The 13886-nt window shown below is 50.6% G+C and overlaps 5 protein-coding genes across 5 annotated transcripts; 4 read left to right on the top strand and 1 right to left on the bottom strand.

Moving 5' to 3' along the window:
* Positions 1-730: 730 nt before the first annotated feature.
* PV05_06289 (uncharacterized protein) lies at positions 731-5342 on the bottom strand. The gene has a single exon (XM_013459008.1). The coding sequence runs from the start codon at positions 5176-5178 to the stop codon at positions 970-972; it is 4209 nt and encodes a 1402-aa protein (XP_013314462.1). The 5' UTR covers positions 5179-5342; the 3' UTR covers positions 731-969.
* Positions 5343-5533: 191 nt separating this feature from the next.
* PV05_06288 (uncharacterized protein) lies at positions 5534-7423 on the top strand. Its single transcript, XM_013459007.1, has 3 exons — positions 5534-5659; positions 5707-5869; positions 5918-7423. The coding sequence occupies exons 1-3, from the start codon at positions 5638-5640 to the stop codon at positions 7041-7043; spliced, it is 1311 nt and encodes a 436-aa protein (XP_013314461.1). The 5' UTR covers positions 5534-5637; the 3' UTR covers positions 7044-7423.
* A 331-nt stretch (positions 7424-7754) lies between these two features.
* Positions 7755-9642, top strand: PV05_06287 (uncharacterized protein; the record flags this gene model as incomplete). The annotated part of the gene is made up of 3 exons (XM_013459006.1): positions 7755-7811; positions 7863-7884; positions 7946-9642. 3 exons carry the CDS (start codon positions 7755-7757, stop codon positions 9640-9642), a joined length of 1776 nt encoding a protein of 591 aa, XP_013314460.1.
* A 413-nt stretch (positions 9643-10055) lies between these two features.
* On the top strand, positions 10056-11150 carry PV05_06286 (uncharacterized protein; the record flags this gene model as incomplete). Its single annotated transcript, XM_013459005.1, has 1 exon — positions 10056-11150. One exon carries the CDS (start codon positions 10056-10058, stop codon positions 11148-11150), a length of 1095 nt encoding a protein of 364 aa, XP_013314459.1.
* Positions 11151-11437: 287 nt separating this feature from the next.
* PV05_06285 (uncharacterized protein) lies at positions 11438-12891 on the top strand (the record flags this gene model as incomplete). Its single annotated transcript, XM_013459004.1, has 3 exons — positions 11438-11807; positions 11858-12276; positions 12328-12891. The coding sequence occupies 3 exons, from the start codon at positions 11438-11440 to the stop codon at positions 12889-12891; spliced, it is 1353 nt and encodes a 450-aa protein (XP_013314458.1).
* Between the last annotated feature and the right edge of the window lie 995 nt (positions 12892-13886).

Below are 13886 nucleotides of genomic sequence, written 5' to 3'. Positions count from 1 at the left end.
ACAGCAAGACGCAGAGTATCCTATGTGGACAACGGTTCTCAGCACAGAACGTGTCGCATTCTCGTTGCCAGTCGCAGTAGCGTGGGGGTTCTCTGTGGGCTCACCGGGCTTGAAGGCAGCGCTGACGTGATGGTGGACAAGTGCGTGGAGAGAGACAGGAACGCAGCAGGTCTGTCGAATCAAAGACAGATTGGCAAGAGGGGTTCATGCAATGAAGGCGGGAAAGCGTCGGCGTGGTGTTGAGACTCATCAGAGCAGTGGACGAGGTGGATGGAGGTGGACGGTGTGGATTGGATATACCAGTTAGGTGCCAGTGGTAAGTGGACGTCGTGGACCAAACATGTGGTGAGCTTCGAATATTTTGAAGGAGACACTGGAGACAATGTGGGAGACTCGAGAGCTAGAGTCAACTGGGTTTAGCTGGTAGATGACGTGCACGAACTGCCAAGTCTGGATCGCCCACACGAGCTTGACAGTAGTACAGTACCTAGGTACGCATCTCGGCATGTCCGATGTAACAGAGGTACGAGTAGTGGTACCGCAGTACTGTGGCAGTCTGCACGTCCTTTTGGTCACCCGGTGCAGTATAGTGCACGATGGCTGGATCTGATAACTGGAGATCGGTGGGAACGCGTACCTACCTAGGTATGTAGAGCCTATGGCGACCATGGCCGCTCGTAGTAGAAGTTGGCACGGGGCATAAGTGAGCACTCGACCAGAGCACACCAGACTTGAGGATTGATTCTTTATTGGTTTTCTCCTACAGTTGTTGGCAGCTGTTGACATCGCACACACGTGTTCGTGTGGAGCAAGCTGAGGCCGCATGCTGCATGACTTTCACCTAGCAACGTACGTACGTTGACCATCAACCAGCTCAAAAGATCGTTTTTGCACTATCCAAGACCAGACCTTCACAGGTTGTGCATACTCTCGGGCCACACGGCAATCCATTACCTCTCTTCAAAAGCCTCAGCCGCGAGAAGTCGTGCCTCGCGCTCCACGAGGGGCGCCTCCTCGACCTCTACCGCGACCGCGAGGAGTGCTGGGATGATTCAGGTTCGCTGGTGGCGGAACATTGTTGTGTGATTTGGGCCGGAACGAGGGATTGTGCTGGATCACGCCAGCTTGAACATCACCTCGATCAACTGGTGTGTATCCTCCTCGAGCCGCGTAACCACCTCGACCCCCTCGGCCTCCATTCGCTGCTGCTCCACGATTGCCATTGGCAGGAGATCCTGAGAAGTTTCGAATGGGCATGCTTGTTCCGTTCAAGTGACCTCTACCAGCTGTACCATTCACCCCAACATGACCATTTGGTGATGGTCCCGAGACTGCTCCACGCCATGATCCACGCAGAGCCGCAGGTGTCCTAGCCGGGCGTAGTTGGCCTTGACCGTTGATACCTGGTTGTCCATATCCGTCGACTGTAAGAGGCGAGCTAGGCGCGGTCGTTTGCCGGCTTGCACTGGCTTTCGACGATGCCAAAATCTGACGATTGCTGAGATTGAGAACTGACCACGTAGGCACCGTGGAACCACGGAATGGCGAGCATCGATCTCCCAAAGATGTCCCACTCATGAAGGACACATCGAACACCACATCAAGCCACGTCTCTCTTGCAGTTCGAGTGAGGCCGACAACAGTACCTTTGGAAGCGATGGGCACTTTTCCTGAATCAGCCACGTAGATCACTCGGTCACCCAGATTATACTTCTGACCGCCCAATCGCCATTGTGCGTCAGTAGGTTTGAGAAGACCATGCCGAGGGACACCACCGATCGTCTTGTTGCGAGGAGGAGCCTCAGTGCGTAGCGCGTCCTCGGCCGCTTGCTCAATGCGCTTGACGATTTCGGAGTCTAGCTGTTCGGCTTCCAAAGGTACTCGCTCGAAGCTCTTGGACTCTATCTCTTTCAACCAGGCTTGGATCTCTTTGATCTTTGCCTTGGCCTCCTTTTCATCACCGGGAAAGTATGCAGTAGCAGGCAACATGTCGCCCTGAGGGTTGTTGTGAATTCCTGCAATGAACTGCGGGAATTTGATCATGTACTGCTGAATTAACTCGACTGCCTTCTGGCTGAATTCCCATCCAGTTTGGCCCTTTCGTGAATAGCCCAATACCTTGAGCTTCTTAGCCTCAAATTTGAGGTTCAGGCCTAGGTTGACTCGCTGGTCGTCGACAGCAACAGAGAATGAGGATGTGATCTTGGCCAAGGCCAGCGCATTCAGATTGAGACTCCGAGCAATCTGATATGATGGGGTGTAAGGCGACAATTTCTCCGCTTGACGAGCAATGTCACGCCCAAACTCAACTTGCCTTCCGCTAAAAAGGGCAATAAGACATGTCGCTTTTCCACCTTCATGCCCAACCACGCTGACGGGGCTTCCGTATGCATATTCACCGAGGAAGAACGCATTTGTCCCATCGGGAAATTCTTCCTCGATGGGGACCGCGGCCTTTTCGATGAAACGCACATCCTCGCTGATGACACTCTCTACAACGAGTTGGGTAGCATGAATCGTCTCCATGCCAGGAAGTTCCGCAAATTCCTTGACAGTAGATCCATCGTCGAGTTTCTTCAATCCCTTGAGCATTTCAACGTGGACAAGCGTCTCCACATCACCAGTCAGCATACCGAGTCTCTTGCTGTACCACTTCTCGATACGCTCGGCTTTCTTATGGAACTGGTCAATTTCCTCTCCGGTGTGCTCGATCGCTTTGACTTGGCGAGAGGCTTCCTCAACCATGGTGTAGTCGAAGAGTTCGTCGGAGACTTTGACAATCTTGGCTTCCTGCAGGAAGGGATAACCAACGTGTACACGCTGGTTCAATAGAAGCTTGGCATATTCTGACTTGCTGCGTTCCTCAGTGTTTGACAAAGTGATGACCATGCTCTCATTCCGGCTGTCTTGCTGGAAAACATTGACACCGTGGAAACCCAATGAGCCAGTGAATGGCAAAGTCTTGAGGCTGGGAAACCCTGCTAAGGCGGCAGCACCTAGCTTCACTCCATCAACTAAACCGACATAAGGTTCCAAGCCTTCCATTGTCGGGAGCTCGAATTCGTTTTGGATACAATGACAATGAGGTAGGTCTGGAAAGATGTCGACCAGTGAAGATGGATAGGTGTAGTCGACTTCTGGTGAATAGGTAAATTTGAGACTGATTCCGAAATCGTTGCGAAGGCGTTCTTCTTCTGTGAGAAGAGAGTCTTTTGAGGCCATGGCACCTAGTAGTCGCTTTTCATCGATGAAAGGGATTTTGACAACTGCTTCCCATTCCATCTTTTTACCATTCATGTCCAGCTCGAAGTCACGAGGGTAAAAGTCAATAATAGGTGAGTCTTTCGAAGTCATCAGGTCGTGGTATACAGCAGGGACAATCTTCTTGCTTCGATCCGGCAGAACTCCCATCAGCTGCTGGAATGGTCGGAAAGGTTGACCTAGCTGGAAGTTCATGTCTGCGCCAAGACCTTTCTTGACATCCGAGATCATGGGGGAATAGTGATACTGGTAGAACCATGGCCAAGATGCAACTCCACGGTAATAGTAGTAAAGCACCCACTGAAGACCCTGAACATAGTTCTCTGTCAGTTGCCGCATACCTTCCTCATTTTCCAAGCCCCAGTCGAACTTTTCTTTGTAATATTTGTTCTTCCATTCGTAAAACTTCTCGTCATATTTCTTCTTCAGATCTTGCTGAGCCTGTTCGTCCGTGGCCTCCTCGACTTTAGCGTTTTCGTATCTTTTGAGAATCCTCGTGATAGCCAGCTGTGATTCTTCATCTTCCGAGTCGTCATCACCTTGTGTCTGCGGAATCTCTAGTTGTATGAATCGGTTTCCTTCTTCGTCTTCCTTGGTCGACCATTGCAAATTCAAGTCCGCCGCGAGCTGCTGTATGAATTTGCGATCCCTCGCTGGGAGTGTAGAGGATAGATTCAGTGGCTGCCGAGTGGCGATGTCCTTATTGCCAGGTGAGATGAACCACTTCTTGACATGTTTGAATAGCTGTTTCTGTTCAGGCGAGAGTCTAATCGGACCCCGTGCTGCTTTGACTGGCTCCTCCTCCTCCGAACCGTTTCGTTTGGCGTTGATCCATTTTGCATCAGCGTATTCCGCCTCGAAGAACCGATATTCAACTTCAGACAATTCGTCAAGGAGCACACCCAGTCTCTGCAAGTTGATGACCCCTTGCTCGTTGATGTAGCCACCCAGTCGCGGAAGTATCTGTTTGTACTTTTGAAACATAAGCGCCAGCGCCCCTTCATTGATGTGCAAATTCGGAAGATTCGGTAGGAAGTCGTTTCCAACAAAAAAAGCCATCAAGATGAAGTCGTCAATGATTCGTTCCATATCGTATGGAAAGTCAAGAGCACCCTCTTGCTCCAACTCCTGGAATTCGAGTTCTAGGTATTCTCTCACAATGCACAGGTGCATGAGATAGAAATTCTGATGCTCGAGCTCTTTGGATTTCTTCGAGGCTTGTCTTCCGAAGGTCACTTCTTCTCTCAACAAGCAAAAATGAGGGTCATGGCTGAGAAGGCCCAACATAATCAGGTCCGCATCTAATCCGTACAGACAATGACGGACATTGGGGTCGTAGGTCGGCTGCGCCTTGGCTTGTCGAATGTATTCCATGATTTTGTGTTCACCTTCGCCAGGTACCTCATGGCCGGAAAGGACGACCTCAACACCTTGCCAGTCGACATCTTCGGACACCTTCTTGCTGATGAAATATTTCAACTGCTTTGTGAGCTTTGCCATGAAGTCGGTGCCGGGCGTTATACAATTGCTGTCGAAAGGCTCCTCCTTGGGCAATTCCAATCCTTCTTGGAGGGCTTTGTTTCGGGCTTTCTCGGCATCCAGGGCGGTACGAAAGCGACGAGCACGTTGCTGGTTCATTTTGGCTCTAGGTGCTACCCCGTCAATCGCCATGAAGAACAGTTTCTTGGGCTTGATCTTGCCAAAAAGGTGCTCTATGTAGTTGAAAATCGCAATGAACATCTTGTCCTCGGTCATCCGAAAGGAGGGCGAATCAGAGTCCTTGTGAGTACAATTGTGAATGATGCCATTCATGTCCAAATAAAGACAATCAAACTCAGGGATGCGGTTCTCTGCGATCAATTGAGAAATCGCAGGGTAGCGCTCGCTGAGCCATCTGAAGAATTTGGGAACACCCATGGTGGCGGTGGGTGCAGCTCAAAAGGATGACTCTTAATGAACGGAAAAAGAAGAGATGATCAGATCCTGATCTCAGTAGATATACATGCGGATACCGGCGCAAGGAACAAAGGACACAGATCCGTGAGGGAAAAGATGCCGTGATCTATTGAATGGTTGTTGTTGTTGGTGATGGCAAACACGAAGGTCTGGTGACGAAGATGACCTGGCACGCCTGGGGTTCCTGATGCCAAGAGACTCGGCTGACCTGCCTTCTCAGGCACTTGCACTTTACCCCAACTTGAACTATACCACTTTCGTTCACGCGTAGCGAAGTGAAAGCGCGTAGGTATTATTCCAAAATGCGGCTTGCATTCAGAAATCTACCACTAACGATCATTGCTACGCCCGCATCACCACGTATCCGCTACCACTGCCGAATACTATCTTGCGCTCCACTGTCTCCTCTTAACTTGAATCATGGCGGACGACGATGAGAATAGTAGGTTGAAGCTTGGTCTTGCATGCGCCATGCTAACATAGCCGCAGTGAGCGAAGAGCTCAACAACGAAGACGCCGAGACCGAACAGAAAGTCATCAACGAGGAATACAAGACATGGAAGAAGAACGCTCCGTTTCTCTACGATATGATACTCAGTACGGCTCTGGATTGGCCCACGCTGACCACACAATGGATGCCAGATGTCATCGAGTAAGGGAGCGCCAGTGACGTTTATTGAAAGTAGACTGATGATTTCAGTATGCCTGGTACCAATTACTCGAAGCATCGTCTCTTGATCGGAACACATACTGCTCCAGGTCAACCGAATTACCTAGAGATCGCACAAGTCCAACTACCGAAACCCAGAAAGCCAGATGTCAAAGATTACAATGAAGAGACGGGAGAAATTGGGGGCTATGGCGGAGGACCTTCCGGTAAGAATCAGATTGAGGTCAAGTTCAACATCGTTCAGAAAATCGACCACCCTGGCGAAGTGAACAAAGCTCGGTACCAGCCTCAAAATCCAAACCTCATTGCTACGATGTGCACGGACGGTCGGGTCATGGTTTGGGACAAGAGCAAACTATCAGGTCGACCATCGGGGACACCGACGCCGACAATCGAGCTTCATGGCCACGAGCGGGAAGGTTATGGATTGAGTTGGGACCCTCGTCAGGCGGGTCAGCTTGCGACCGCCAGTGAAGACTGTACGGTCAGATTATGGGACATCACGCAAGCGTCGAAAAGCAACACCGTGCTCAAAGAGTCGAGGAAATACACCCATCACAATGGCATCGTCAATGATGTGCAATATCATCCAATACTGGCCAACCTTTTGGGCTCCGTGTCAGACGACTTGACGATGCAGCTCATCGATCTGAGAAATTCCGATACCACGAGATCGGCACTGAAAGGCGAGAACCAACACCGAGACGCCATCAACGCCATTGCGTTCAACTTGGCCGTGGATACCTTGGTGGCAACGGGCAGTGCCGATAAAACAATCGCAATCTGGGATCTACGGAATCTTAATCATAAACTGCATGTGCTTGAGGGTCATAATGACAGCGTAACGACCCTCGAGTGGCATCCGTTCGAAGAATCAGTCCTCGCTTCCAGCAGCTATGACCGACGAATTATGTTCTGGGATTTGGCCAGAGTGGGAGAAGAGCAGACGCCTGAAGACAGCGAAGACGGGCCGCCAGAGCTACTTTTCATGCACGGAGGACATACCAACCGAATCAGTGACTTCTCGTGGAACAAGAACAATCCTTGGGTCGTGTGCAGCGCGGCAGATGACAATCTTATTCAGGTCTGGAAAGTTGCAGAGGCAATCGTTGGACCGGATACTGAGGACGTCCCTATGAATGAGCTTGAGGGTTAGAAATCCAGAGGAATGGTCCGAACCTTTGATTTGGCGGCGTTTTGTTTTAAGACTCCGGGTTGTTACTGTAATCGCTGTTGGTTGCGAATGCATAACCTGGATTCCGACTTCAGCAATGGTTATCGATGAAGACCTCTCGAAAGGTCGTGGCAGGGGCATGTTCTAGTGCCACGGATTACGGGGAGTCTCTTAAGGGCATACAGGGTATCTTCAGGCACTAAGGAGACTTGCTAGACTGTCTGGCAAGTACATATGATGTGTATTCTCACCTGGAAAAAGCGCTACATACTACCCACCTCAGTACGACGCGTACTCCGTATTCCACAAAGTTACAAAACATAAGAGGGGGCCATTGTGGCTATGACTAGGCGTGCTACGCTGGCATCCAGCTGGGAGTGGCTGAGGTAGGCGGGGCTTTAGTTAGTGGGTTTATACAGTAGGTATGCTGCAGCCCTATTGGGCTCAGTCACTTCAGCTAAGATCGCTTCGCTTTGATCTTCATGACTAGCCGCTTTGCCTATCAGGCATCAATAATTGCTTTTCTTCCTCTCTTAGTTGAGAGCAGAGTTCAGGTCAAGCAGTCAGCAAAGCCTTCTGACCCTCAGAATCCAAATACGTTTCATATCTCTTTGAGAAAAGTCGCACTTGTAGCGCTCTGATCACAGACGACCGTCGGGTCTTATGTTCCACGCCTAGTGCAGGAGACCAGGGATGGTAGGCATTCCTAGGAGCAAAGGATGTAGGATTTGCGTCCAGCGTCGCGTCAAGGTAATAAGCATGTCTCTTGTCTTGTAGATGGCTTTACTTACTCTACAACAGTGCGACCAGACACAACCCAAATGTAAGTCTCTGAACCAGCCGGCTTTGGCTTCAAGCCCTTCTAACAATGTGCCTCCTTATAGGTAAGAATTGTCTCAAAGGCAATCGGCCATGTCCAGGCTATGACACGGACTTGAGAATCCACGATGAAGGCAACAAACTCCGAAGACGCTTTGGCCAGAAGGATCTCACGGATCATAAGAGCGACACCGGGAGTTCTTCACCTGCCACAAGTGGCCACAGTCAGTCGACAGGATCGTCTCCCGATGATTCCCTAGAACTGACCTCGAAATATGGCACCCCTGATTCGGATTCGGGCGCCTACCGCGGCGATCTTCTCCTTCCCTCACGCAATGCTTTCATTAGCTTGCTCGAAAGCCAGATCTATCCTGATTCCAATCTGTTTGGTTTTGGAAGTACAGCAACCAGCCCGCGAGAGCTTCTGAGTCGTGGCTCGATAAACTTTGACATGCCTTTCCAGATGACGCTCAATCACTCTATCTATTCGCCATCTCTAGCTCAGGAACAGCTTCTCAACACCTTTTCCTCGGCAATTTCTGCCACGGGATCAACGATCATTCCTCGTCAGATGCACAACCATACGCGGTGGCTATCTCAACTCCCTGCCATGTTTGGCAGTAAGCTGCTCGACGCTGCAGTCCGAGCAGTTTCCTTGGTCCATTTGAGCCGAATTCACCAGTCAGAAGCATTTGAGCAGGAATCAAGGCGTTTTTACGGCAAAGCTTTGCGCCTGCTGAACGATGCCCTTTCAGATAATGTCACAGGCATGTCGACCGAAACACTATCGGCCACCATCCTTCTATCCTTCTATGAGATGTTCGCATCTGACTCCAATCAGTCATGGGTACGGCATGCAGGTGGTGCTTCAACTTTGATGCGCATTCGCGGTCCGTCGAGGCATCTGTCGGGTGTCGACCGCGATTTGTACCTGGCTTATCGCCACACCATCTACATTGAAGCTTTTCAGAGAGACGAGGCCTGCTTTTTATGTGAGCCGGAGTGGCTCGACTTGTCGAGACAGGTACATGAAGATCTACGTCGCGGCGGTACTATGGCACCAGAGCGCATGGAGATTTTTGATCTGGCTGAAGAGTTTTACATGCAAAACGTGTTCATCCCCACGACCTGCCGAGATGCCTTGAGAAGTTCGGAGGTTCGACAGGCCTTGACCCCTGACGAATATCGAGCCTACGAAGAGTCTATCCGTGCGAGATGTCGACAGCACAGGGCAAGCCTGAAATCTATCAACCTACGATTTCGAAACGCCATGAAAAGGATAGGGCTGGACACCACCGTTCTGCAGACATCAGATCCCGTCTTTCCGATGCAATATTCCTATGTCAATCTCTTCGTTGGCTGTACCCATGTTGGCTATTTCACAATCATGATAATCTTGAACTCGATATTGAAAGAAATGGAGACTGAGCATGCCCCGATGTATATCATGGAAAATCGGGAACTAGCACGGGAAGTCTGCCGGACTACATCATTCATGTTGACATCGTCTTTCCTTGGGCCGTTTTTCATCATCTTTGCCTTGCGGCTGTGTTTAATGGTGCTCGAACCAGGGGTGGAAAGGGACTGGGTCGTTAAGAAGCTTCGTCAGATTGGAAACACCCATATGAAAATGGCTGCGGACATACCAGACGCGAAACCTGAGAAAAAAGTGGAAGAGGTGATGTCGGTCGACCCAAGTCAGTTCGACATCAACTGGGATGACATTGAGACCGATTTGGCACAGTACAGCCTTGAGGGTTGATGTGGAATGATTGTTGCTGGCAGTCGGTGTTCGACCGTCCTAACAAGCAATAGGTCTTGCGCACCTCTCTCTCTCACCATGGTTGACCTCTAGAGGAATGGCGACTGTGGGACCTGTTTTGGAGCAAACGGACGAAATTTGGTGCAGCAATACTCCGCCGTATTTTCTGACTAATGACACCCCTGGGGGCAGCGCAGGGTAGTCCGGACGCAAGATGCTGAATGGTGGACTGGCGGGCATGATACTTTTCGTCCGTCTACTTTTGTCAGCTTGAGAAGGGGATATATGGCATCGTGAATGTCCCTGAATGTCCTCAAATCGTCCCCGTCAGGCAGACAAGGCAGCATTCACGAAGACCATAATCAAGGACGTCAATCAAGATACTCGTCGGACTCGAGAAAAGACTCATGGACATGGCTACTACTCATGCAGCGATTGTGACTGTTGGGCCAGGGCTGCCGCTGGAGATTCATCAAGTCCCCACGCCAAAACCTACCGAGAACCAAGTTCGAGTCAGAAATGAATGGACTGCGTCAACACCACTCGATTTACACGAGGCAGACGGCGGGCTTCTTGTCGAACACCCCCAAGTTTTGGGTGATGGAGTTGCCGGGACAGTGGTTGAGATTGGGTCGGATGTCACTAGATTGAATGTCGGCGACAAAGTGTTCGGTTTCACCTGGCGAGGCCAAGCCGAGAAAGCCCACCAAGAGTTCGTGGTTGCTCCGGAGTTCCTCTTCGGCAAGCTTCCAAACGGCGTGACCATGCAACAAGCTGTCACTCTCCCCAACAATTTCGTGACCGTATGGCACACGTTTACCAAAGACTTTGGGTTCGAATTGCCCTGGCCAAAGCCCGAAGGTTACGTCCCAGAAAAGGCTGATCAAGGCATATTGGTCTGGGGAGGAAGTAGTAGCGTCGGTCAATATGCATTGCAGGTCCTGAAGTGGTACGGATACAGGAACGTGATTGCCACAGCAAGCAAGCGCCATCATGAAAAGCTGCAACGTTATGGTGCTGTCAAATGCTTTGATTACAGAGACACCGACGTCATCAAAAACATATTGGACTTTGCCAGTTCTCCAGTCGGGAGACGCATATCCTATATTTATGACTGCATTGGAAGTCTCAAGGGAAGTGTCAAGCCTGTGGCCAAGATTGCCAATTCAGGGGCGAAAGTGGCTATCTTGCTACCTGTCATTGTCAAAGATGCAGCAAAGGGTGTCAAGCCCGAGTATGAGATGGATGTGAAGAAATGTGCAAACTGGCAGTCAGGCGTCGAGGCTGTGGGCGTCAGAACGCATTTCTACCTCGAAAACAAGTTTCTTGCCGACAAACTGCAGCCAGAGATCATGCCGACGCTGTTAGGAAACGGCATAATCGAGCCGAATGAACAGGTTATTGTGGAAGGCAAGACGATGCTGGAGAGAGCAGAAAAAGCCTTGTCGATGTTGAGAGATAAAAAGATCAGTGGAGCAAGGTTGGTCTGGAAGGTGTCGGACAGTTGAGTTGAATAGGAGAGATAGAGGAGGAGAATGTCCGAATGATTATGATCATGGAAGGCTGTTGACATTCAGTCGTTACTGTAAGAATCTTGATGCGCTGCAATGTCTACTGTGATACCTAAAGTAATATACCACCAAGACTGTAGACACTCCATACTCCGGATTGATTGAAGTTCATGCTTGGCGGACTGGCCCTCCGTCACTTCTCCGCAAACTCCAGCCTGCGCCCATCGTGATCTTGACCCTTCTCCCAGAGCGACACGACCTTCACCCAATTGACATGCGCAGCCATGACTCTCTGGGGTCAAGACACGATCAAGGACGTCGCGGAATCTGTGGGAATCATCAACCTTAACAAGGATGTCAACCAAGCACTTTGCCGAGATGTGGAATACCGAATATCGCAAGTTCTGCAAGAAGCCCTCAAATTCATGAAACATGCCCGAAGAACGATCCTCTGGTCTCAAGACATCGCGCAAGCGTTGCGCGTACTAGACATTGAACCCCTCTACGGCTACGAGACGACGAGACCACTGCGGTACGGCGAGGCATCCCTAGGGCCAGGACAACCACTGTTCTACGTGGAGGACGAGGAGATGGATTTTGAGAAGCTCATCAACGCGCCTCTCCCGAAGGTGCCGAGGGAAGTTTCGTTTACAGGTATGCTGACTCTCAACCATATGACAGGACAGGAGCTTACTGTTGTTCAGCACACTGGCTAGCAGTCGAAGGCGTGCAGCCATCAATTCCTCAGAATCCTACCTCCAACGAAGCAAGAAACCTCGAACTTCTTCCGAAAGGACCGAATGCGAATCCCGCCCTGGCTGCGATGACAGGTACAGAAAATACCACGACGAAGCCTCAAGTCAAGCACATTCTATCGAAAGAACTACAACTATACTTTGAGAAGGTGTGCGCGTCGGTCCTGGACGAGACACAGCCAGAATATCGGACGGCAGGCCTTGCGAGTTTGAAAGATGACCCCGGTCTGCATCAGCTGGTGCCTTACTTTGTGCAATTCGTCGCCGAGAAGGTCACGCATAACATGAAAGATCTGTTTGTCCTGACGCAGATGATGCTGGTTACGGATGCATTGACGAGGAACGAGAAACTCAATCTGACTCCATATGTACGACGGTCGCACACGAACATTTTGAATCCAGGCTAACCAATGATCTAGGTTGCCTCAATGGTCCCTCCTGTATTGACTTGTCTGATCGGACGGACGCTGGGTAGCGGTATCGGCACCCTCGATCATTACGACCTGCGCGACCTAGCTGCGTCACTGCTAGGACACCTCTGCAAGAAATACTCGAAATACTCACATAATCTCAAGCCGAGACTGGCGCGATCCTGCCTTAAGACAATGCTCGATCCGAAAAAGCCTTTTGGAAGTCATTACGGTGCAATTCTTGGATTAAAAGCCATTGGAGGTGCGGAGGTGGTGCGGCAGTTGATCGTGCCGAATCTCAAAGCATACGGAGAACTATTGGAAGAAGATATTTCAAGTGACGGTATGAAGAAGGCCGAAGCGGAAAAGGTCATGAGCGCAATACTCAATGCGCTTGGGGCACTCGTCGACGATGATATCCCCATGATGAACGGGCATTCTGAAGAGGCTATGAACGACATGCGGACGAAGCTGGCTGAGAAGATCGGGACAGTGGTCGGGCATCGAATCGGAGACTCGGGCCATACAAGGTTGGCAAAGGCTGTCCTCGAGGACAATTTTGTGGGACTGTGAAGGATGTATTTTGCTGGGGTTGATGAAGCATCTGCGATGGCGTCAGGGGCTGGGTTCAAACCGGAATTCAAGCGATACCCGAGCATTTGGATGATCCGGCGTTCTTGGACGGTGTCTCAAAGAGACTTGACACAGCTTGGGAACCGTTAGTCGCATCACTGGCGATACACTGATACCGAATATCCTCGGAACTGTCCGGTGAGGCTGAATAGGAAGCGAAAGGAAGTGGCTTCTCAGGCTCCCGGTCGATCCTTCTTCCATGTTGCTAGTTTCGAAAAGGCAATGATGATACGGAATCTCTGCCACGCCCGACAGAGAGCAATCACGAAAGACAGAAGGTCGCCCTGCCTCTCGGTCAACATGTGTTCTGCGTTTCCTGATCTTTTGGACATTTTCTGGCCCCAAAAACCTTCTTGAGAGGGGTGGATTACTAACACGCCCAAGGAGTAACGAGATTGCATGGATCCTCCTCGCTGGTTCACCTATGATGTTACGGAGTACGCAACACGCCCACCAGCCTATGCATCAAACTCACGCCAGCCTCATGTTTGAGCGCCGAAATGGTCCCTCTGTGGCCTTGCCAACGGGGCACAGGGCTTCTTATCGCACCGTTCTTCACCTGGTGCTCTTGCTAGCTCTGATGGGCCCTATCCGCCAACTTATCCACATCGAGGCTGAACGCGCCATCGATGAGCATTTGCTGATCTGGGTCCGCAAAACGTCTGCTTTTTTCCAAAGGAGGCCACCCCATGTTCCACAGACTGCGAGCGAGCGTATTACACCCACTACAATCCATTAGCGAAAAGCCGCCGGCCTTGACCGTTACACAACGGATGTCGTCGATCACAGAGGATTCGAACAAACCTCCGTACTAATGGCTCTTTGATTTCTCCTGCGGGCACCATCAGCTTATTCGCGTTTCTAACGTTTCACGGTAGGAAGCCGGTACGGAGTATAACATCCCTGGACTTGCATCCAGCTCTTCTGTTGGTGGA

The sequence above is a fragment of the Exophiala xenobiotica genome (assembly GCF_000835505.1).
Source record: "Exophiala xenobiotica strain CBS 118157 unplaced genomic scaffold supercont1.4, whole genome shotgun sequence".
Classification (NCBI taxonomy): Eukaryota; Fungi; Ascomycota; class Eurotiomycetes; order Chaetothyriales; family Herpotrichiellaceae; genus Exophiala; species Exophiala xenobiotica.
Note: the sequence above shows the minus strand (reverse complement) of the source record. Positions and strands in the feature narration are given on the sequence as shown.